This window comes from Erigeron canadensis, chromosome 6, assembly GCF_010389155.1.
Source record: "Erigeron canadensis isolate Cc75 chromosome 6, C_canadensis_v1, whole genome shotgun sequence".
In the NCBI taxonomy this organism is placed as follows: domain Eukaryota; kingdom Viridiplantae; phylum Streptophyta; class Magnoliopsida; order Asterales; family Asteraceae; genus Erigeron; species Erigeron canadensis.
Window position 1 is genome coordinate 43,965,904 of NC_057766.1, and position 21,446 is coordinate 43,987,349.

Genomic DNA, 21,446 nt, shown 5'->3' on the forward strand with positions numbered 1-21,446 from the left:
TTTTTTTCAGTCTCTAAAAGTTTTCTTTTATTTGTTTTTTACCACATAACTTTTGTTTTCTAAATTTTGTTACCAAAGTTTCATTTTCTTTATTTTTAACCATAACTTTTATTTTCTTTAACTTTTGACACAAAAATTTTGTTTTTTTCCTTAATGTTTTTAACTTTTGTCCGCCCCGTTAGAAGTTGTTGCCTGTTAGAAGTACTAGTAAAATTCTATTTTCTCGCAGATAACAGCCGCTCTTTGCTCTTTTTTCTTTCAGCATACTAATTTGCAGGTAAACCCTACGAATTAACTTACTATTGTTCGCAATTATATCAATGATATCGTATCAATAAATTATCGAATGTGGGTGTAATTTGAGTTACGAATTCGATCTTTAAACTTTCATATCCCTTGATTTATTTGGTATTTTATTAAGTTTAAAACAACTACTGATTTCGACTACCAGCAACTTACTTGTAAATCGGTAATATTATATGACATAGATGGTGCTGTACTATTTTTTCCGATGATAAAAATCGAGTCTTATTTAGGTTCTTATTCAATAAACATTTGATATTTAAGACGAATATGATTTAACAAAATTCCGAGGTTTTTGCAGCTGATTATTTGATTCCAAGTATGTTTTAAATGAAAATCGAGTCGTTTTCAGGCGATTATTTGATAAGGTTTGGTTCCTTTTAGATGGTTATTTGGTATTTGTCTAGATGAAAGTCGAGTAATTTTTAGATGATATCATCATTTTTTGATAAATTTTCGAAGTCTTGTTTTTAGCTCTTGTTGTTTGATAAAAATTGAATCTTTTGTAGTTGCCCAGTTCATCACAGTCTTCTTTTAGTCCTGCGTGTTTGATAAAAAACTGCTGTTGATAAAAATCAAGTCTTTTTCAGCTAATATGAATCAAGTAGTTCTCAGTTGATTATTTAATAAAATTTGATTCCTTTTAGATAGTTAAATGGGATTCTCTAGATAAAAGTCAGAGTAATTTTAAGATGATTATTATCATTTAACAAAAAGTAGCAGTCTTTTTTTAGCTCTACTTGTTTATAAAAGTTGATAAAATTGTGTCTTTATCGTAGTTACTTGTATTTTACATATTACTATTTGATAAATAGTCACAGTCTTCTTTTAGCTGTGCGTGTTTGATAAAAATCAAGTCTTCTTCAGCTAGATAATTTCGAATAGTTTTCAGTCGATTGTTTGATAATATTTGATTCCTTTCAGATGGTTATATGGGATTCTCTAGATAAAGTCAAGTAATTTTCAGATGATTATTATCATTTGATAAAAAGTCCCAGTCTTTTTTTTTAGCTTGTAGTTGCCCAGTTGGTAAAAATTGTGTCTTTATTGTAGTTACTTGTATTTCAAATTACTATGTGATATTTTAGTCACAGTCTTTCTTTAAGCTCTGCGTGGTTTATGAAAAACTGCCCACTTAATAAAAATGAAGTCTTTTCAGCTATTAAAAATCGAGTAGCTTTTAGTCGATTCTTTGATAAAATTTGATTAGATGGTTAAATAGTATTCTCTAAATATAAGTCGAATATTTTTAAGATGATTATTATCATTTGATAAAAAGTCATAGTCTTTTTTTAGCTCTGCTTATCTGATGAAAATCGAATCTTTTGTAGTTGCCCAGTTGATAAAAATCGAGTCTTAATAGTAGTTGTATATTTCATATTATTATGTGATAAAACGTCACGGTCTTTTTAACCTCTGCATGTTTGATATAAATGAATCTTTTGTAGTTGCCTAATTGATAAAATGGGTCATTAAACCGGAGTTGGGATCCGTCTTTTTTTAGCTCTGATTATTTGATAAAAGTTGAATATGTTGTAGTTGCCCAGTTGATAAACTCGTGTCTTTATCATAGTTTTTGCTAATAGTGTTGCTGTCCCAATTTAATTAGTTATATTTTGAAATATCTTAGATTCAATGATGACGATGGAGCTGAATAAGCATGATGCGGAGGTTTGTAATGATGATAATAATAAACTGCCCTCTCTATCTGCAAAATATCCATGGTTTGTTGTTCAGGACCTGGAAGACCTTACTCACCAGTTTTTCTCCACCCTTCACAACCCGATGTTTAAATATCAGTGTCAAGTCTCTCCGTTGTCCGGGAATCGTATCCGAGGTTGTTTCCATGGGTGGATCATTCTCTCAAACCATCCACACAACAATATTTGGTCTCTTTGGAACCCCTCATCTGCTCCTAACACCATAACTCTCCCTCCTTTGTTATTGAAAGACGGAGATTATGATTCTATCCGTGAATGTTGTTTGTCTGCTCCTCCATATAATCCTACTTCAGTTCTCCTCTTAATGATTTCCAATAAGCGTACCTTTGTTTTTTGTCAAGTATCCCCTAAAAGAAAGAAAAGCCTTAGGAAAAAGCCAAGATGAACCGAGATGTCATATGCTTACCAACTCAAGAGATTAACCTGGGATGGTCATTTACTACATAGCCTAACTTGTTGCAATGGTCAAATATATGCTTTATGTAGTGAAAATAGTATTACTCCAATGGTCATACGGGTTGAAATTGTAGTCAAGGATAAAGACGTTGTGATACAACTAATAGCAGTTGGGGAAGCCACTCTTCTTCCCTGTCGTTGTCCTAAACAGCTTTTTTTTTTCTGACAGGAAATTGTACAGAGTTGTTCCTCATTGTAGTTGGTTTTCATACGGAAGCTGACAGAATTCCTAGTGATGTGTATCTGTTTAAATTAGACATGGCTAGTATAAATTGGAAAGCCTTGGAATGCCTCAAAAACTGGGACATGTCTGGTCTTGAAGAACCTGATCAAAGCGTTGTAGGTTACCTTCTCGACTTGGCTATTATTGAAGATCTGTGGGAAGAAGTACAAGTCCTTAAAGACACCATATTTGTTGTTGATGTTGCTCATGATAACTTGGAATATTACAACCCTGGAATTGCCTCGGATTTAGGGGGGTATATACACATTCTTGACAAAATGGACAAAGTAATATATTCTTATCACCTCACTAAAAAAACCATTGTTCGATCTCCCATGCCTTCCTCAGTGCTGTCAACAAGCCACATGTCAATGTGGGAATGCTGGTATTGCTTCTCTCTTTTCTTATGCTTCTATATATTTTCATATCATGTGTTTTATTACAGGATTTTTTTTTTTACTTTGGTAGGTTAGAAGATGACCATAGAGAAGCCAAATTCATAGTTGATTCTAAACAAGAAGAAGACGAGATGGTGATTAACTTAATATCAGACAATGAGGTTGAAGTTGCTGAATCACGCTTGCTTGATATTCCATTTGATGTTCTGGAGATGCTGATGAAGATTTGTGTTGGAGTGGAATACATGAACTTTCGTGCTACATGCAAACGTTGCCATCTAGCGGCACGTACGATACAATGGCGCGACCATACATCATTAATGAGATTACAGGATTATTCACTAGGCTCGCCTTGGCTGATGGTTGTAGACCAAATTCAAGGCATTATCACTTTCACAGATCCGATGTTGGGTGACAACTACTTTATGCGATGTTCACAGTTACCGATTGCTGATGAAACAATATGTTGTTCCAGGTTTGGCTGGTTGCTGTTTAAGACCAGTGACTTCTGCCCAGCGTTTTTTAACCCCTTCACTAATGATCTCTGCGAGCTTCCAGAAACGCGTATTGCTGTAATTTCCTTTTGGTTTTCAGCCCCGCCTAGTTCACCTGAATGTATGGTTGTTGGATTTGCATCTTCAAGAGTTCTCATTCTTCATGTAGCCCAAGAAACACCCTGGCTGGAGTTTGATCTACTTGTGCAAGGGAATATCCAATTTGTTTTCCAACCTTCCATGGTGAAGGTCTTTATGCATTGCACAAGACGGGAACACTTATGGTTTTCAGAGATTTGGGTAAAGATAATGTCTCTTGGGAAATTTTCAATACCCAAGCCCCAAAAAGTTGTAGCTGCTCTCAGTCACAATATTTTTTGGTAAAATGTGACCAACATCTTTTACTAGTTGTTATCGGCGGGTTTGGAGAATCCATTGAGGTATTCAAGTTGAACGAATCTACACAAGAATGGGAAAAAGTAAATGGTGTAGGAAAGCACGTGATTTATATTTGTGATACAACATGTCTCTGCATTGAAGCTAAAATACCAGAAATGGAGAACAAGATCTTCCTTTCACAACTGAGTTCTAGAAACAAGAAAATAGTGTTTTATTCACTTGAAACATGCACGTTTCACACATTCAATGATACAAGCATCCAAGAAAAATTCGGGGATGCCTTCCCAATTAGACATCTTTCTGCTCATACTTGGATCGAACCAAGTTGGTTGGATTCGCCGCATCACCAAAAGAAGTACAGGAAAAAGAGCATCTGAACAGTATTGTGATCAAAGTGTATATTAGCTTATTCTAATAAAGCTGCCATGGAGACGAAGTTGACTATGCATCTTGATTTTTTGAAAGGAGCCAGAGTCCAGAAAAGGAGAATAAGTGCATTAAGTTTATCTTTCAAAGTTGAAACGGCTAGCTGACTTTATTGCTAATTAATATTGGGGTTTGCTAAATATAGCCTTAGGGCTGCGTTTGAGGTGCATAAATTGTTTGTACATTTACCATGAAAATCAAGGGGCAGACTTTTAATATGGAAGGTACAAATATTTTTATGCACGTTAAATACAGTCCTAAAGGCTGTATTTAGCATTTCCCATTAATATTTTTATGTTTGTATCATTAAAGAGAATAAGTCCAGACAATGTTCTTTTTACTCTTTCAGTTTTTTATTATTTGTATATCTATTCTGTATCTGTATCTGTGTCCTTGATAAAGGAAGATTTTAATTTGGACAAGTAAATTTCTTCAATGTACTTTAAGATGTAAAACACCCCAGATCTCTCTATTCATATATATTGGTATTTTTTGAACTGCAAATCCTACTCTACTCCTATATTATTCTAATAAACACCATTGTCGGGGTTGAACCGTAGTCTTGTTTTTTACAGCAAAAGCCTCTACCAAGTGGGTTAATCTCACATTGGTCAATCGGTCATTAAGTTAAAATCATTTTTCTGATCATACTTGCAGAACTTTTTGATTGGACAAAATTATTTGGGTCGTGTTTGGTTTAAAATTTTAGTTATTAAAAATAAATAGAAAGTAAATGAAATAGAAAAGGGTGGAGAGGGTAGAGTGGTGAGACATTCCTAGCATTAGGCAGCGAGCGGGGACGAGAAAAAAAATCAGAGAGGGGAGGGGAGGGGTGGCGAAACGCTCCCCACCTTTATAGGTTTGTGCCTAAATGAAGCGATCTATTAATTATTTAAGGTGTAGTATATATTAGGGATGAGAAAAAAAAAAAAGTTGACCCGTGACCCGACTCAGAACCGGCCCTAACCACCCGTCCGAAGGGCTAACGGTTCGGGTCATGGGTCAAGCTTTTGTTGCATTTTCGGGTCACGGGTTGCGCGGGTCGGGTTGAGTCAAGCCAAAAATTGAAAAAAGTGAAGAAAACTCGTGGCCCGTCCGAACCCGACCGGAACCGAACCATCACGGGCCGGGTCACGGTTCCGATTTTCATGTACTTACGGGTCGTGGGTCGGACCATTTGCACATCCCTAGTATATACACAAAAAGTTGTGTATTCGCTAAAAATCGTCTATTGACAATTTAAAGCTAAGACTTATTTTAGGTTGATGTGAATTTATTTTATTAAGAAATGCCATATACAAAAATCCGTGATTAAAAAATAAACTTTGTTCATCAACAAAATGTAAGATGTTCAACTTATCCCCAAATACTTACTAACACTATCGAAATTAGGAAAGTCTCTTAAAAAATAAAATGCGTGTTTAGTTGTAAAAATGTTTTTTAATTTTTAAATTTTCTAAAAAAATGAAAGTAGTTTCCATCTATATAATACAAATGAAAATGTTTTCTAATTTATTATAGAAAAATGAAAAACAATGTTTTCTAGTTTTCATGAAAAATATTTTTGAAAACAATAAAAAAAAGCAAATTTTCTATTTTTAATTAATTTTTTAAATACAAAAATGAAAAATAAATGGTGTTTTATCTAAACGCACCCATAATATCTCAAATTTATTTATTGAATCGCTAAATTGATTTGAAGGCCAATGTGTTATATGATTATTCTCAAGTTGCCTCTTCTATTCTAGCTAATATATCCTTAATTTTTAGCTTAACTATATGAAAAAACATCGATTGTGATATTAGGATAAACGTCTTTAATGAAGATTGAGATGGTAAATTGACATAAACAAATATTAATATGCATTATAGACATTTTTCTTTAGAATACTTGGAGCATTTTTTTCTTTCGTTTTACAAATCTTGATGAAAACCTTACAAAAAAACAAAACTTGATGAAAACAAATTTGTTATGTTTAACTAGTTTTTTAACCCGCACGTTGCTGCGGGATACACTTTTACACGACAATATTTTAGACCCAGATTTATGTCAAATATTTAAACCGAAAATTAAAAAAGACAACTAAACATATAACAATAACAATAAAAAAAATGTAAAAAAAAAATAATAAGATATATAAAAATATAAACACTAACTATATTAATGTTTTAAATGTTACATGAATGTATTATATATAAAAAGACGGATGAAAATATAAAAAATCAAATGTTTAAAGGTAGAACTGTAACTGTGTAAAATTTGTTTGATAAAAACATGAGAACCCAAAGTTAAGTGTCAAGAAAATGAAATGAAAACTTGGATGTGGGACAAAAGTTAAAAGATAGAAACCTTAGGGAGAAATGAAAATTGGTAAATATTATTATGCGTTATATGAACGCTTTAAATATTACATGAACGTAAGACGTAAATATGATAAAACTTATTATATATTAATAACGTTACATATAAAAAAATCGGATAAAAGTTAAAAGTAAAACCATAATTGTGTGAAAGTTTTCTTGGTAAAAACATAAGAACCAAAAAGTTAAGTGTCAATAAAATAAAAATGAAATTTTGATTTGGGACAAAGTGAAAATATAGAAACTTTAGGAGGTTAAATTAAAAAAAGGTAAAAATTATTATGTGCTATAGAAACTTGTATATTTCATGCATAAAGAACTTGTATATTTACATAGGCTTTTAGGAATATATTAAAAACATTAGATATCTAAAAAGGCGGATGAAAATTAAAAGTAAAACCGTACTGTGTGAAAGTTGTTCGATGAAAACATAAAAAGTCAAAAGTTAAGTGTCAAGAAAATACAAACGAAGACAAAAGTGAAAAAATAAAAACTTTAAGGTGTTAAAATGTAAAGTTGGAAAAAATTATTAGGTTTTAGTAATATATTAAAATAAATTAGATATATAAAAAGACGGATGAAATTAAAGTAAAACCGTAATGTGTGAAAGTTGTTTGATAAAAATATGAGAATCCAAAATGTAGTATCAAGAAAATATAAACGAAAACTTCTATGTGAGACAAGAGTTAAGAGATAGAAAGTTTAAGTGGTTAAAATGAAAGAATGGTAAAAAATATTATGTGTTATAAGAACTTATAAATTCCACACATAAAACACTTGTACATTCACATAAGTTTTTAGTATATTATAAATCGGCTGCCTTTGGGCTCGGCCGGGTGGTAAAATTTCAACAAAAATCTTTCATTTACACTACATTCTCGAGTTTATAATGGAAAGAAAAAAATTAATAAAATTGGATAGGAAAGGAGAGGGAAAGAAAGTGTATACATATAATGCATTCTTAAGTTTAATGAAAAATAAAAGAAATGGAAAGAAAAAAAAGAGGTAATTATATTCTTGAGTTTTATGGGAAAGAAAGGAAAGTTAAAAAAGATATAATTTTACAAATATAGCATTTTTGAAAAAAAAAATAGATGTGAAGTGAAGGGTGAAATAGTAATTTTATATATGTATCATTTCCTTTCTAACCAAATTATGCCAAATTAACAAAAAAAACTTTTAGTTTTAAAACACCTATTTTATCCTATTATTTCCTATCATTTTTTTTATAAAATAAAAGATTTGAAAGAGTTTTTTTATCATTTCCTTTCTTAAATGAAAAAAAAATTAAGAATGGAGTGAATATTATAGAAACAACTCGAGAAGGGGGATGGAAGCATCCAGAACAGTCCCGAACCACACTCCGAACCTATTGCCCCGTAGAAGAACCTAGAATCACCACCACCTTTCTCCTTCTCCATATAAATCCCACCCAAATTCATCTCTTTCCCTCATCGGAAAACTGAAATTCACACAATCTCTCTCTACAGTTTAAGCACACATTATATAATATAAAACTCTCAATTAATCTTTTATATAAAAAAAAATCTTTGGTTAATTGAATGGCGGAAGTACAGATGGCAGATGCAGAGACGTTTGCATTCCAGGCAGAAATCAATCAGTTGTTGAGCTTAATCATCAACACTTTCTACAGCAACAAGGAGATCTTCCTTCGTGAATTGATTAGCAATTCTTCAGATGCGTTGGATAAAATCCGGTTCGAAAGCTTGACTGATAAGAGCAAACTGGATGCGCAGCCGGAGCTCTTCATTAGGATCGTTCCCGATAAGGTTAACAAAACTTTATCAATCATCGATAGCGGTGTTGGAATGACTAAAGCAGGTATATTACTTTTTTCTCTATCTATTTATGTATTGATTTGATAATACTACTGTCAGCTTATATAAACATGCATGGCATAATTTTTACTATAACTCATAAGTTTGATACTATTCGTTTTTTATTTTAGGTTTTTTTTATTGTAAATTACAGCTATTAATTTATATATTGATTTTTTCCTGGTTAAGAAGGAATTTAGAAAAAATATATATATAAAAAAACCATTGTTATCAATATATTATTTAGTTAATTATAGGCATGTATGTATATGCGGGTTTTGTATAAATTGACATATAGTCTTGTCTCTGCTTTGATTTATATTGATATTTTTTCTAGTTATGAAGGAATTTATAGAATATTTTACGGAATTTTGTTAGCAGTTAAATATAGGCATGTAGGCTGTCGCTATGTTGATTGTTGAGTTTTATATGAATTATGATGAAGTAACATAGGACTCCGTTATTTATAATGTTTTTTTCCTAGTTATCAAGGAATAGTCTAGTATCAGTTGTGATTATTGATTTTTTCTAGTTATAGTTATGTGTCTAGTCTTGATTAGTGTAGACTAATCTATAATAAAGTCAATTATTTAGTTGGGAGTATATTAGTACATGAGTGCGTGCTTGAAATTGTGCATTTTAGCTTCGTACTTATGATGTATTTTTTTTTTGGGGTCATGTTCCTCCGTCCCAGTTTAAATGTCATAGTTTGACATTTTTGGTCTTTCATGGTAAACTTTGATCATCTAAAATTCTATTTGTATTATGTAATACTTGTTATAATATATATGAATCGATTAAGTTTTCAATGTATTTTATAATCATATAACTTTCGCCAAGTATTATAAAACATAAACAATTATATTAATGGTCAAAGTTACGAGAAAAAGACTTGGAAAGTCAAACATGGACATTTAAATTGGGACGGAATATATGAAAGTAGGTTATGTCAGTAAAAGCTGGTAATGTTGTGGCTGCAGGGGGTCTTATTTAGGGGGATTTTTATTCTGAAATTAAAATTTTGTTGGTTATGTCAGTAAAAGCTTGTGTTGGTAATGGGAAGTGATCTATCATTGGAGTCTAATTGTGTCATTGTTGTGTGTGTCTACAGATTTGGTGAACAATCTAGGAACAATTGCGAGGTCTGGAACAAAGGAATTCATGGAGGCACTCCAAGCTGGGGCTGATGTGAGCATGATTGGGCAGTTTGGTGTTGGTTTCTATTCTGCTTATTTGGTTGCTGAGAAAGTCATTGTGACTACAAAACACAATGATGATGAGCAGTACATTTGGGAGTCTCAAGCTGGTGGTTCATTCACGGTTACTAGGGATACTGAGGGTGAGCAGCTTGGCAGGGGAACCAAGATCACTTTGTTCCTCAAAGAGGATCAGATGGAGTACCTTGAGGAAAGGAGAATCAAGGATTTGGTGAAAAAGCACTCTGAGTTCATTAGCTATCCGATCTATCTGTGGACCGAGAAAACAACTGAGAAGGAGATCAGTGATGATGAAGATGATGAGCCTAAGAAAGAAGAGGAAGGTGACATTGAGGAAGTTGATGAAGCGAAAGAAAAAGAGAAAGGCAAGAAGAAAAAGATCAAAGAGGTTTCTCATGAATGGGAGCTCATCAACAAGCAGAAACCAATCTGGTTGCGCAAACCAGAGGAGATTACAAAGGACGAATATGCTTCTTTCTACAAGAGCTTGACCAATGACTGGGAGGACCATCTAGCAGTGAAGCACTTCTCTGTTGAAGGACAGCTTGAGTTCAAGGCGATCCTCTTTGTGCCTAAGAGGGCTCCATTCGATCTGTTTGACACCCGTAAGAAGATGAACAACATTAAGTTGTATGTCAGGAGGGTGTTCATCATGGACAACTGTGAAGAGTTGATTCCTGAGTGGCTTGGATTTGTCAAGGGTGTTGTGGACTCTGATGACTTGCCACTCAACATCTCTCGTGAAATGCTCCAGCAGAACAAAATCCTTAAGGTCATCAGGAAGAATCTTGTCAAGAAATGCATTGAGATGTTCAACGAGATTGCAGAGAACAAGGAGGACTACAACAAATTCTATGAAGCCTTTTCAAAGAATCTGAAATTGGGAGTCCATGAGGATAGCCAGAACAGGGCCAAGCTGGCTGATTTGCTCAGGTACCATTCAACAAAGAGTGGTGATGAAATGACCAGCCTGAAGGACTATGTTACCAGAATGAAGGAAGGTCAAAAGGACATCTATTACATCACTGGAGAGAGCAAAAAAGCTGTTGAGAACTCTCCGTTCTTGGAGAAACTCAAGAAGAAAGGTTATGAAGTTCTGTTCATGGTGGACGCTATTGATGAGTATTCGGTTGGGCAGTTGAAGGAGTATGATGGGAAGAAGCTTGTGTCTGCAACAAAGGAAGGGTTGAAGCTTGATGACGAAACAGAGGAAGAGAAGCAGAAGAGGGAGGAGAAAAAGAAGTCTTTTGAGAATTTGTGCAAGACAATGAAGGACATATTGGGTGACAAGGTGGAGAAAGTTGTGGTTTCTGATAGGATTGTGGACTCCCCCTGCTGTTTGGTGACTGGGGAGTATGGGTGGACGGCTAACATGGAGAGAATTATGAAGGCACAAGCTCTAAGGGATACCACCATGGGTTCCTACATGTCTAGCAAGAAGACTATGGAGATCAACCCTGACAATCCCATCATGGAGGAGCTTAGGAAGAGAGCTGAGGCGGACAAGAACGACAAATCTGTCAAGGATTTGGTGATGCTTCTGTTTGAGACTGCTCTGCTAACATCTGGATTCAGCTTGGAGGACCCTAACATGTTTGGAGGAAGGATCCACAGGATGCTGAAATTGGGTCTGAGCATTGAGGAGGAAGAAACCGGCGATGATGCTGAAATGCCTGCTTTGGAGGAGGAAGCTGCTGAGGAGAGTAAGATGGAGGAAGTTGATTAGAGGCTGTTGGTTGCTGGGGAAGAAGAGCAATCGGTCCGTTCAGAGTTTTGTTCAAATGGTCTTCTAAAATGAGTCTTTTTTCTTCATGTCTAGTGTTTTAAGATGTTTTATCTTTGTCTTCGAAACTGTTTTAGTGTGTTCGGGTCTGATGGAGATAAAAAGTGAATATTTCTGGTTTTTGTACTGTTAGAACGTCGTTGGAATATATCCTGGTTCAGTTTATCTTGTGTGTTTTGGATTTACTTTTTATATGATTCTTTCTTTACTTGAAAACTGCATTAACTGATTAACATACAAGAGATACGCAGAGAAGGCTTGTTACCTATTATGGTGAAAATGGGCAATCGCTAACCTTGTTTTCACAATTATTAATCGTATTTCTAAATTGCCGCAAATGGTTAAAATTGAAGTTCAAAAGTTCCCTCTAAAGCAGTAAAAGGGATCAACATGCCGTATCCAAACACTATGATAATCCTATATCTGTCATCTATTTGCCGCATGACTGTATTTGATTTGCATTTCAGCAAGTCATATCTCGCATTGTCTGTGTGGGTCGAGCAATCTCAAGTTTGGACCAATGAATTAACCATTCTCTAGCCATCTCATGTTTATGGGTGAACCAACGAATGAACTGGCATCTAATCACAATATTCTCTTATATAATTCTGCACAGTAACTACAGATGATAGTTTCATCCAGTTCGTTAAAACATCGTCACCGTATTAGTTGAAGCACCATATTATACAACACACTGCTGAAAACTTCAACTATGTCAGCTGTTTTACTGTTTAGTTCAGAATGGCAAAGGTATATTGCTTCAGAAAAATAGTGGATGTATTTCATAAAGAAATCGCAATATCACATGATTTTAATGATCTCTGTTTCATCTGCAAACTCCTGGTATGTAACTATGTTCTATTAAACATAGCACTAACATGACCATATTAGAAGTCCAAAGTTCAATTGAACATGACTACATGAGTCATGCTTCAAGTCGGTACACTAATATGATTTTGTATGGTGTTTTGGATCTCTAGAATGACATATCGATATCAGTAAGAGAAAGAGAAACGAAGTCTGGTTAGATGGTATCCGCTGCAAGAAACTCAAATTGTGGCATCTTACTTTTAAATTAATCCTACAAAATGAACCTACTTATTTAACTTTTCTTTTAAAAAAGCAAGCAATTATTTTGAAACTAACAATTGAAAAAGAAAAAAGGACTCCATGACAGCAACGTTAGGAAACCTAGAACTACAACAAGAAACCTTTTTTCATATAACCTAGTAGTAGTTGCTCTTGTACAGAAATTATATGCAAGCAAAGCCACCCAGACCATTCATCATACTTTATATCGACAAGTCTTAGTAATATAAATGTTTGAGAGTTTAAAGTTAAATTCTGGTATTTTGGGACTTAAATGAGCCAATGGCAGAGATACAAGCATAGGTCTTCAAGAAAAACTAAACAGTGCATTTGATTCAGAAAATAAAAAATATATAGAACGAGGCTTGATGTGTTGCACTGAATAAAGTTGTAAATCTAGCAAAACCACATGGATGAGTTGATGGCATTGCCGGCTAACGTTTTAGGGACCATGGCAAAACGTTAAACAAGAATTGAAGGCAATTGCTCATCCAAATGTAACGGGTGATCATGTTTAAATGCCAACATACCAGAGATAGAAACAGTTACAAATAACACAACACCAAAGATAATCTTAACATTTAAAAACATACGATATTCAAAACTAGACAAAATTGTCAATCCCAGGTTCTATAACAGTTACATCATTAAGCATCCATAAAACTCGAATTGGACAGCATAGCACAAAACGTTTTAAGAAAAGCTTGGGCTTGGTGGAGCAGCACCACCATAACCACCACCTCCACGACCAAAGCTAGGCCTCCCTCCAGGACCCTGCAAATTATAGTTTATTACAGTTAAGTCACAGATTGTAAATAGCAACCTTCACTCTCTTAGTATATAAGTTAGTCTAAAGCACACTAACTTCACAGATCAAACATATCTTATAAATAAGTAAGTCTAAAGCACGCTAACTTTACAGATCAAACATACAATATTCTTGCTTATCTATGAGCAGTGTTCAGTAAGTGGTGAAAGTGTGGTTTGTACCGTGTCATGCTTTAGTGCAAAAACATTGGTACAATTGTAAAAGGAAAAAAAATGTTTGCAGCTATAGTGCTTATTACTTAATAAGCACACAATCAGAGCTGCATACATATATGCAAAATATAAGAAGCACCACCTAGAACTTGAAACAAGAGATTGAAGAAAACCATATACCTTTTAAATTTATATATGAGACATTCATCTAAAGAACCAATATGATTCCTTGTCTGGACAGTTTTGTCTAATTCAAATTTCATTAGTTACACATGTATATAATGTATATAATCTTTATCGAGTACTTGCAACATATCTATTGCAATGTGCCAACCAAAACTGTGTCTATGGTAATCTAATCAAATGACCGATATAAGTTTGGGAGGGTTCCACAAATTACAAGTAAGAAAAAACAGAAAAAGATCACAGGCAGCATGACTTAACATATGAGCTTGGCCTGACAACATTTCAAAGTTAACTAGCATACCATGGTAATGCACACATGCTAAAAGATTCGTATTCTCACTGACTTTGTGGCACCATAAATGAATGCCAAGACAAACATTTCCAAATCGAATAACATATAATTAACAGGGTCGATTCAAAAACTTGGAATGAAATTGCCAGTAGGCACGAAAATGATACAAATGACTGGCAAATCAACTCCAACATAAACAAGCAAGCAATGAATAAACACAAAAAATCAATTGCTATAAACAGATATCACAAACAACAGTCAAAGCATTACACAAGTCGAACCAGATATGATAAACAGCATATGAATAAGCACAAAAAATAGTGAAAAACATTACCCTGTTGAAAGCAGGCTGGTAATCAGCTGGAGCGCCACCTTTGTCTCCACCAAAATCTCCAGCAGGTCCTCTAGGTCCACCACGGTATCCATCCCTATCACCGAACCTCGGTCTATCCCCTTCCCTTGGTGGGCCACTACACATATTCACACAAAACCCCATAAATTAAACCACATCATTTCCATTTAAAAATCACATCAATCTTCTTTTTATAAAGACATGAACAATATGTAGACAGTGCTGAAACTGTAAAATAATTGGGAAAAAATAAAATATACCGAGGGCGATCACCGCCGCCCATGGGGCGGCCAAGAGGCTTGGCAGACTTCTTGAGAGTAGCGGGGACAATGTCAGAAGGGAGGTTCAAGTAAGTCCTCAAAAACTCAATGCCGTCGTTAGTGAGATACCAGTAGTAATGCATCCACGCAAATGTTTCCTTGACGTATTCCTTTGATTTGAAGCTTTGCATCAGCTTTATCACCTGCAAATTTGGTACATCTATTTCTGGATGTTTTGCCAAATTGTAATCCTTCTTTGCAAAACACACTCCCTCTGCATAACAGCAATTAATTTATTATTATCAATTTGTTAGATTTGCAGAACTAGATAAAAATGATACCTTGGAAGAGGTATTTGGATATGGCTTTGCGGTTCTTGTCAGGGATGATCTGTAGATTTTACACACACAAAAAGAAACATATATAATTAATAACTATAGATAATGATTGTTTCATGATATTATTTTTTCAACAAATGAAAAGGGAGAACTACCATGACTGCGGCGGCTGCTTCAAGACGGCGAATGGACGAGAGTTAGAGAGGAAGGTTGTGTTGTTTGTGTTTGTGAAAAAGAAAAACAAAAGAGAACCCTACTTAGATAAGGTGTTGTTGTGCGGATCGACTTTTGGTTGTTAAATTTAAAGCCCGTTTTTTTGGGCTCTTGAATTATCCGGGCCGGGCCTTTTCATTTTTTTCCAATTATATCTACCACATTTTATTTATGAAAAATGATAAATCCTCCCAATAATATAGCCTAAAAATCTTCTTAAGACTATAAGAATGTGACATGTGTTCTCTTTCTTAATTTTGTCCCTTCATTTTTCCATATGTCACCATCCTATAACTTGTCACCATCCTATAACTTTTAAGTTATTTTATTAGAAGGATTGATTGATTGTTTCTCTTTAATTTAACATGATTTACTGTATTTAGACAATGATCTGTTATCTCATTTGACATAAAAGGATAATCTTAGAGAGGTCCAAACATACTTTTAAAACTATCATTCACTTTAACGGGACATTTATTTATAAAGTTTTAAAAACTTAAGTCATACTTAAGATTGATTTTTTTAAAAAATTTCTAAGTACTTACAACAAAATCACTTTTTTCCATTCACACAAATCTATCTTACCTATCATACATAAGTGTCAACTATCATTGCTTGTAAGTTGTAGCAAAAACTACAAACACCCACCATTGAAATTGCCAAGACAAGCGAATAACGCTCAAAATCATCCAAAAATACTAAAAGTCACAAATAAACTCTTGATAGATCAAGAAATTATTTGTATCCCATCTACTAAAACATTTTCTCCATAATTTGAAATACTTGTATTCCACATATAGGGCAAAAAAAAAAAATGCTACATCTTGTTCATACATTACAATTAAGGCAAGAAATAATTCTCTATTTCTCTAAACCCAAATGCCCGACAAATTAAAAAGAAATCAGTTGTCCAAATATTGTGCTCAAATAACCAAATGTCAAGCTTGATTACAAAAATGAAATGCTTCAATAGTATTCTAATCTTATAAGTTATTGATATGTGAGATTTTCAATCATAAAAAACACACTTTAGACATTATATATGAGCAACAAAACTATGATTTAGTCTAATCACGATGAAAGAATGAACTACTAAAATCAACAATGACCGTGTAGTGAACTTGATCTTTTCTATGGAATCTATTATGGCCAAAGGGTAGAGGACAACAATACAGTAAGATAAATTACCTTTGGATTGAAGACCATGTCCTTTGTTCATGAAGTTCAGGAACATGTGGTTTTTTGAAAGAACATTCGTTATTGCTGCAAGCCTGCAATAGTTATTAACAGTTGGTTGTATTTGGGAATTTTTATTGCTTGTGAAGTACAAAGTTCAAATAATGAACATTTTGAATTTGAACTGGATAACCCTAATAAGTTTTTTAAGTTTTCATAAACAGATTTTACATATGGTCATTTTTTGGTCAAAAAAAAATTTATTTATAGGTAAATTAACTATTTACCCATGCCTTTTACAGATTGAGACAATATTTCATTTCACACATTTGTTGTAGTCTCAAAATAACAAAAATGTCTCGTCGAGTCATTTTATTTAATAATTTCATAACCAATCACAATTTGCCAAACATAAGATGATTTTTTAATTTACCTATAATACATAATAAAGGAAACGGTTTTTAGAAAATCTCAATGAAATATCTAAAATATTCATTTCTTTTATTAATTTTAAGATAAACATCTCTGCCTATATACTTATAATATCTTAATGAAATAATTTACAACATAAATTTTCAATATTTAAAAATAACTATACTACTTACTTTAACGTCATTTATTTTTACATTCACTACTATTGCCGCCCACCACCCGCCACTGTCGTTATTCGTTGACGCTATCATCACCATCATCACCCCGCGTCACTATTACCATCGTCGTTGGATTGCGTAACCATATGAAAACAGTTGTACCATATAAAACCACAAATATTTAGAATTCATCCACTATCGAACTAACCTCACATACTGCTAGACCAAAGCCCTTCGAATTACTCAAGTCGTCTTAATAATAACACACTGTCATTTTACAGTAACAGGGTGCATCCACATATCTCGCATATCAACCCTAATCACCAATAGCCCCTGCTGCTCGCCCAAACGGAGATAACACCACCCGCCAACAAACCCCTGAAACAATTTCTCGGAGCATTTAGAGCTTTATACTTTGGTCTTTCTTCCGTCGCTCTCTGGCTCGGTGCTCTTCCTCTACATCTGAGCACCTGCAGTAAACTCGATGGTTGCACTTGCGGAGTGAATTTCAAGCTCTATCAGTCAGCCTCGTAAGTGTCATTCTTTAAATATATTTACATTTTTTGACTTGTAAAATTGTCAATTTCCTATATTATTTTAAAATAAAATTGTGCACTGCAACTGTTTGATATTTTGCCTCTGAGAATGATTTTTACATAGCTTTTATTTTCTTTCAGTTTTTTTTTTGTTGTCAGGATGCTTATGTTGAGCTGCTACTACGCTACACCAAATTTAATTGGGAGATTGCCATTCATTGAATTCCCAAAGAAAGCTAGCAACTTTGTGGTAAGCCTTACTCTACTGAACTATTAATCGAATCAGATAAATAGCTCGTTGGCATGTTAGGTCAAGTTTGTAGATTCCACTGTTAAAATCTGATGCTTTTTGCCCTTAAAAAGTAACTATCGCGGTAGAAAATTAGAAGCGAAATGAGTTTGTGAACGCTGCTGCGTCTTGCTAAATCTGTAGTTTTGGTGATGGTTATCCGGAACCACTTATCATGAGTGTTCTTAGAAGGTTTAGATGTTAGTCTGATATTCAACTATTATAATATGAAAGTAGGGATTTCAATGGCTGTCATGAAATATGAGAAACTGGGTTGTTGCAGTACATGGTTAAGCGCCATCAGTAGTTGAGCTTTTCATGATAATAAATGAGTTATTAGTTTTAGGATCTAATTCATTTGATGGGAACTTCGGACCTTTTTTTCCTCACTAGGGAAGCCAAATCACCACCTCTCTTTTCCGTTTTGCATTAAATGGTATGTCTGTTTCTTTGTCAGATCAGCTACCTTTTCAAAGTTTGGATAACAATTAGGCTTACCTCTAATAACCAACTGTTAAGGTTTATATCCATTCTGGGACCTCCCGTTTGGGTACACGTGCTTCCTGAATTCTTGTAAAGTGTGACATGTGTTACGAGTTTCTGTCACGAATCTTACGGCATGGCTTGTTTTAACTGAATCTTCTCATGAAGAATGCCAACTGGTTTGCGGTTTCTGTAGGCGTTGGCATGTCATACTCGAATTCCTTATAACTTGAGTTAATAGACAGGTTGACGAAGATAGAAATGAATGTCTATATAAATGTCCATCTAAACTGTTCCCTTAAATATGCAATTATTGTTTGTATCTGCAAGTATTGTTGTTGTCAGAAAGTATTACATGATCATTACTTTTGATTTCTTGATTTTCGTCCCTCTTTTTTACATCAGTTGTAGCAAATTCCAGGTATGTGCAGCGAAAGGTCCTCGGCCAAGATATCCACGAGTTTGGAAAACAAGACCCAAAATCGGAACTGTTTCTAAATCGTTAAAACTTGTCGAATGTGTACGTTTTGTGTTTACTAGTCTTAGAGTAATTGGTTCTATAATAATAGCCTTTATGATGTTTAAACTGGGTTTTCATCATTTTGTACCAGATAAAGGGATTATCAAATGTCAAAGAGGAAGTCTATGGGGCTCTTGATTCTTTCATTGCATGGGATCTGGAATTTCCTTTGATTACCGTAAAAAAAGCATTAAAAGCACTAGAATATGAGAAGGAATGGAAAAGGATAATACAAGTAAGAAGTGACTGTGACTCCGTGTAACATTTTTTATTTTCCTTTCTTTTTGTCCGTTATTTCAGTTTGCTGTTTGAGTTTCGTGAAATTTTTTCTAAATTAAATGTGTAAAAGGTGACCAAGTGGATGCTAAGCAAAGGCCAAGGAAGGACAATGGGGAGCTATTATTTATTGTTATATGCATTGGCGGAGGATGGAAGAATCGATGAAGCCGAAGAATTATGGTCGAAGTTATTCTCTGATAACTTAGAAAGTATGCCTCGAATGTTCTTTGATAGAATGATTACCATTTATTACCAGAGGCAAATGCATGACAAGATGTTTGAGGTACTTTTGCCTTCCTTATCAGTTATCACTAATCAAGTGGCAAAATCGGAGGGTCGGATTGGTTAGTTAAAGGGTCATTTTTAGTACTGAAACAGGGTTGTAGTGGATTGATCTGCTAACACTTTTGAAAAACAATGTAATTGACTATTGATCAGAAAAACAATATAATTGACTAATTGTAATACTAAATCTATATCTTTGAATAAAACAATTTGGGGCGGTCGACTTTCGACTCTTTCCCCTTTAAGCTATATTTTTCTATTTGAACCATTTAGAGACCAAATTATGATCCAGATCGACCCATTCAAATGTAAATGGGTCAAAATCGAGCGGTCTATTCGTTTGTTTGATATCTATTTAACACTCTTGAATTTGCTATTAGGTTTTTGCTGATATGGAAGAACTTGGTATCCGACCTACTGTTTCAATCGTTAACATGGTTGGAGATGTATTTCAAAAGTTAGGAATGTTGGACAAGTACCAAAAGTTGTTGAAGAAATACCCTCCACCTAAATGGGAGTATAGATACATAAAAGGGAAACGTGTTAAAATCCGATCACAGAATCTAAAACAACCTGAAAATGATAACAAAGAGGTCATTGAGGTTAGCAATGAAGCAAATGACGAGGAATCCAGCTCAGATCAATATGAAGTGGATGAAAATGATCTTCTATAGCTGGATGAACATGGTGAATAATTTTCCTTTGGTACAATGATAGCTGGAAATATATGAGGTGATTAGGACTTCCTTGTTAATTTTCTGTAATCCTTATTGTACTCTATGTCAGTTGGAATACGAGTATAATACATGAAATTATTAACGGAGTATTAGTATACCAGATCAATTACATGTGTAAATGATAATGATAAGTATGGTGTCCAAATTTGAGTATAAATCGTTTTGATTTTTGCATTTTGATTCTTTCATGTTTTTTTTTTTTTTTGTTTTTTTGTTTTTTTTTTCTGAACGGCCAACAAACAACATTCATATCATTATTCAAAAATAATACGAGTACATATCAACCTAGAATGTTTGTTGTATCTGAAAAGCACCAAAGACTACACAATACCATATTTTTACTTTTTCAGAATGAAATGACAAACTCAGAAGTTTAGAAAGACCTCCTTTGCTCCCATTATAATGCGTTGAATTTCGCCTAATTCATGTGTTTTATAACTATACTTCTATGATTGTTTTAGGCCCAAGCGTTGTTACTTTCTCGTTTGACTTGCCCTATGTCTCAATTACTCTGACATAAGTTCAAATAAATTTACACGCTTTAATTTGTTAAAGACACAAAATAAAACTCAAATCTACCTGTTGTTAAAAACAAAGTAGGCGATGTTCGATGTTCGTTACCCACATTGACAGATGGTGCTGGGGCATTAGCATGATAATGATGTTCTAATGATTATGGTTGGTTTAGAAGGACGGAGTTGACTTTGTATTACAGTTCCTGTTTTTATCGTTTGACTTTGGACGTCTTTATATAAGTGTCCAGTTTTATGTCTTTTCCTTTGTAAGCATGGGGGACTTTTAGTTAGACGTGGGCCTTCAGTTTTTTACCTTGTCGTTTTTCCTTCTGTTTTAGACTTTCCAAAGTCCAGTAGATCCTGAGTAGTGTCGTCTGCAGATATTGATTAGAACTAAATCTTTTCAAGATATAATAATGTTTTTAAACTAAAATTGGGTGCATGGATATTTAAGATGGATACTTTGATTGTTATATAAATGGACATCTATATATGATGGATATAAGTTTTCATTAAATATGATAAAACTGTTATTCTAGCTAGCTAGTTAGTGATCAAAGAGCCAGGGAACCTCTTCTGCATGCCAAACCCATGATGTGGTCTCTACCCCAACACTACCACTAAACGTGGCCCATCATCTTATCTCTCCAATGTTTGACAAGACTCGAACCTTTGTGACCCAATAGTCAACCACTTAAGTCCTCTC

General features: G+C 34.0%; 4 protein-coding genes across 7 annotated transcripts; 3 read left to right on the forward strand and 1 right to left on the reverse strand.

Moving 5' to 3' along the window:
- Positions 1–201: 201 nt before the first annotated feature.
- LOC122603567 lies at positions 202–4,924 on the forward strand. 3 transcript variants are annotated; one of them, XM_043776300.1, is made up of 4 exons: positions 202–277; positions 1,934–1,974; positions 2,650–3,088; positions 3,172–4,924. In XM_043776300.1, the coding sequence occupies exons 3-4, from the start codon at positions 2,739–2,741 to the stop codon at positions 3,977–3,979; spliced, it is 1,158 nt and encodes a 385-aa protein (XP_043632235.1). In that variant the 5' UTR covers positions 202–277; positions 1,934–1,974; positions 2,650–2,738; the 3' UTR covers positions 3,980–4,924. The 3 variants fall into 3 exon arrangements, with proteins under 3 accessions (XP_043632235.1, XP_043632234.1, XP_043632236.1); XM_043776299.1 differs by having other exon boundaries at positions 1,934–3,088; XM_043776301.1 differs by lacking the exon at positions 1,934–1,974 and having other exon boundaries at positions 231–277.
- A 3,301-nt stretch (positions 4,925–8,225) lies between these two features.
- LOC122603346 (heat shock protein 83) lies at positions 8,226–11,784 on the forward strand. Its single transcript, XM_043776020.1, has 2 exons — positions 8,226–8,623; positions 9,731–11,784. Exons 1-2 carry the CDS (start codon positions 8,344–8,346, stop codon positions 11,560–11,562), a joined length of 2,112 nt encoding a protein of 703 aa, XP_043631955.1. The 5' UTR covers positions 8,226–8,343; the 3' UTR covers positions 11,563–11,784.
- Positions 11,785–13,260: 1,476 nt separating this feature from the next.
- Positions 13,261–15,384, reverse strand: LOC122603410 (40S ribosomal protein S10-1-like). Its single transcript, XM_043776101.1, has 5 exons — positions 15,273–15,384; positions 15,121–15,169; positions 14,780–15,053; positions 14,502–14,637; positions 13,261–13,482 (listed from the first exon to the last, which is right to left on the reverse strand). The coding sequence occupies exons 1-5, from the start codon at positions 15,273–15,275 to the stop codon at positions 13,402–13,404; spliced, it is 543 nt and encodes a 180-aa protein (XP_043632036.1). The 5' UTR covers positions 15,276–15,384; the 3' UTR covers positions 13,261–13,401.
- Positions 15,385–17,309: 1,925 nt separating this feature from the next.
- LOC122603872 (pentatricopeptide repeat-containing protein At4g21190) lies at positions 17,310–20,399 on the forward strand. Of its 2 annotated transcripts, none has more exons than XM_043776707.1 (6): positions 17,310–17,626; positions 17,774–17,882; positions 18,826–18,924; positions 19,016–19,159; positions 19,274–19,486; positions 19,869–20,399. In XM_043776707.1, exons 2-6 carry the CDS (start codon positions 17,793–17,795, stop codon positions 20,160–20,162), a joined length of 840 nt encoding a protein of 279 aa, XP_043632642.1. In that variant the 5' UTR covers positions 17,310–17,626; positions 17,774–17,792; the 3' UTR covers positions 20,163–20,399. The 2 variants fall into 2 exon arrangements, with proteins under 2 accessions (XP_043632642.1, XP_043632643.1); XM_043776708.1 differs by having other exon boundaries at positions 17,311–17,626; positions 17,792–17,882.
- Positions 20,400–21,446: the final 1,047 nt, after the last annotated feature.

What these genes read in the sequence shown, in the direction of transcription:
- LOC122603567 (XM_043776299.1), top strand. Translation starts at nt 2,739, where the DNA reads ATGGCTAGTATAAATTGGAAAGCCTTGGAATGCCTCAAAAACTGGGAC. An exon ending in ATGTCAATGTGGGAATGCTG is followed by an intron (nt 3,089 to 3,171) that starts GTATTGCTTCTC and finishes TTACTTTGGTAG; the next exon opens with GTTAGAAGATGACCATAGAG.
- LOC122603346 (XM_043776020.1), top strand. Translation starts at nt 8,344, where the DNA reads ATGGCGGAAGTACAGATGGCAGATGCAGAGACGTTTGCATTCCAGGCA. An exon ending in TGTTGGAATGACTAAAGCAG is followed by an intron (nt 8,624 to 9,730) that starts GTATATTACTTT and finishes GTGTGTCTACAG; the next exon opens with ATTTGGTGAACAATCTAGGA.
- LOC122603410 (XM_043776101.1), bottom strand. An exon ending in ATCCAAATACCTCTTCCAAG is followed by an intron (nt 15,054 to 15,120) that starts GTATCATTTTTA and finishes GCTGTTATGCAG; the next exon opens with AGGGAGTGTGTTTTGCAAAG. An exon ending in GGCGGCGGTGATCGCCCTCG is followed by an intron (nt 14,638 to 14,779) that starts GTATATTTTATT and finishes GAATATGTGTAG; the next exon opens with TGGCCCACCAAGGGAAGGGG.
- LOC122603872 (XM_043776707.1), top strand. Translation starts at nt 17,793, where the DNA reads ATGCTTATGTTGAGCTGCTACTACGCTACACCAAATTTAATTGGGAGA. An exon ending in AGAAAGCTAGCAACTTTGTG is followed by an intron (nt 17,883 to 18,825) that starts GTAAGCCTTACT and finishes AGCAAATTCCAG; the next exon opens with GTATGTGCAGCGAAAGGTCC. An exon ending in AATGGAAAAGGATAATACAA is followed by an intron (nt 19,160 to 19,273) that starts GTAAGAAGTGAC and finishes AATGTGTAAAAG; the next exon opens with GTGACCAAGTGGATGCTAAG.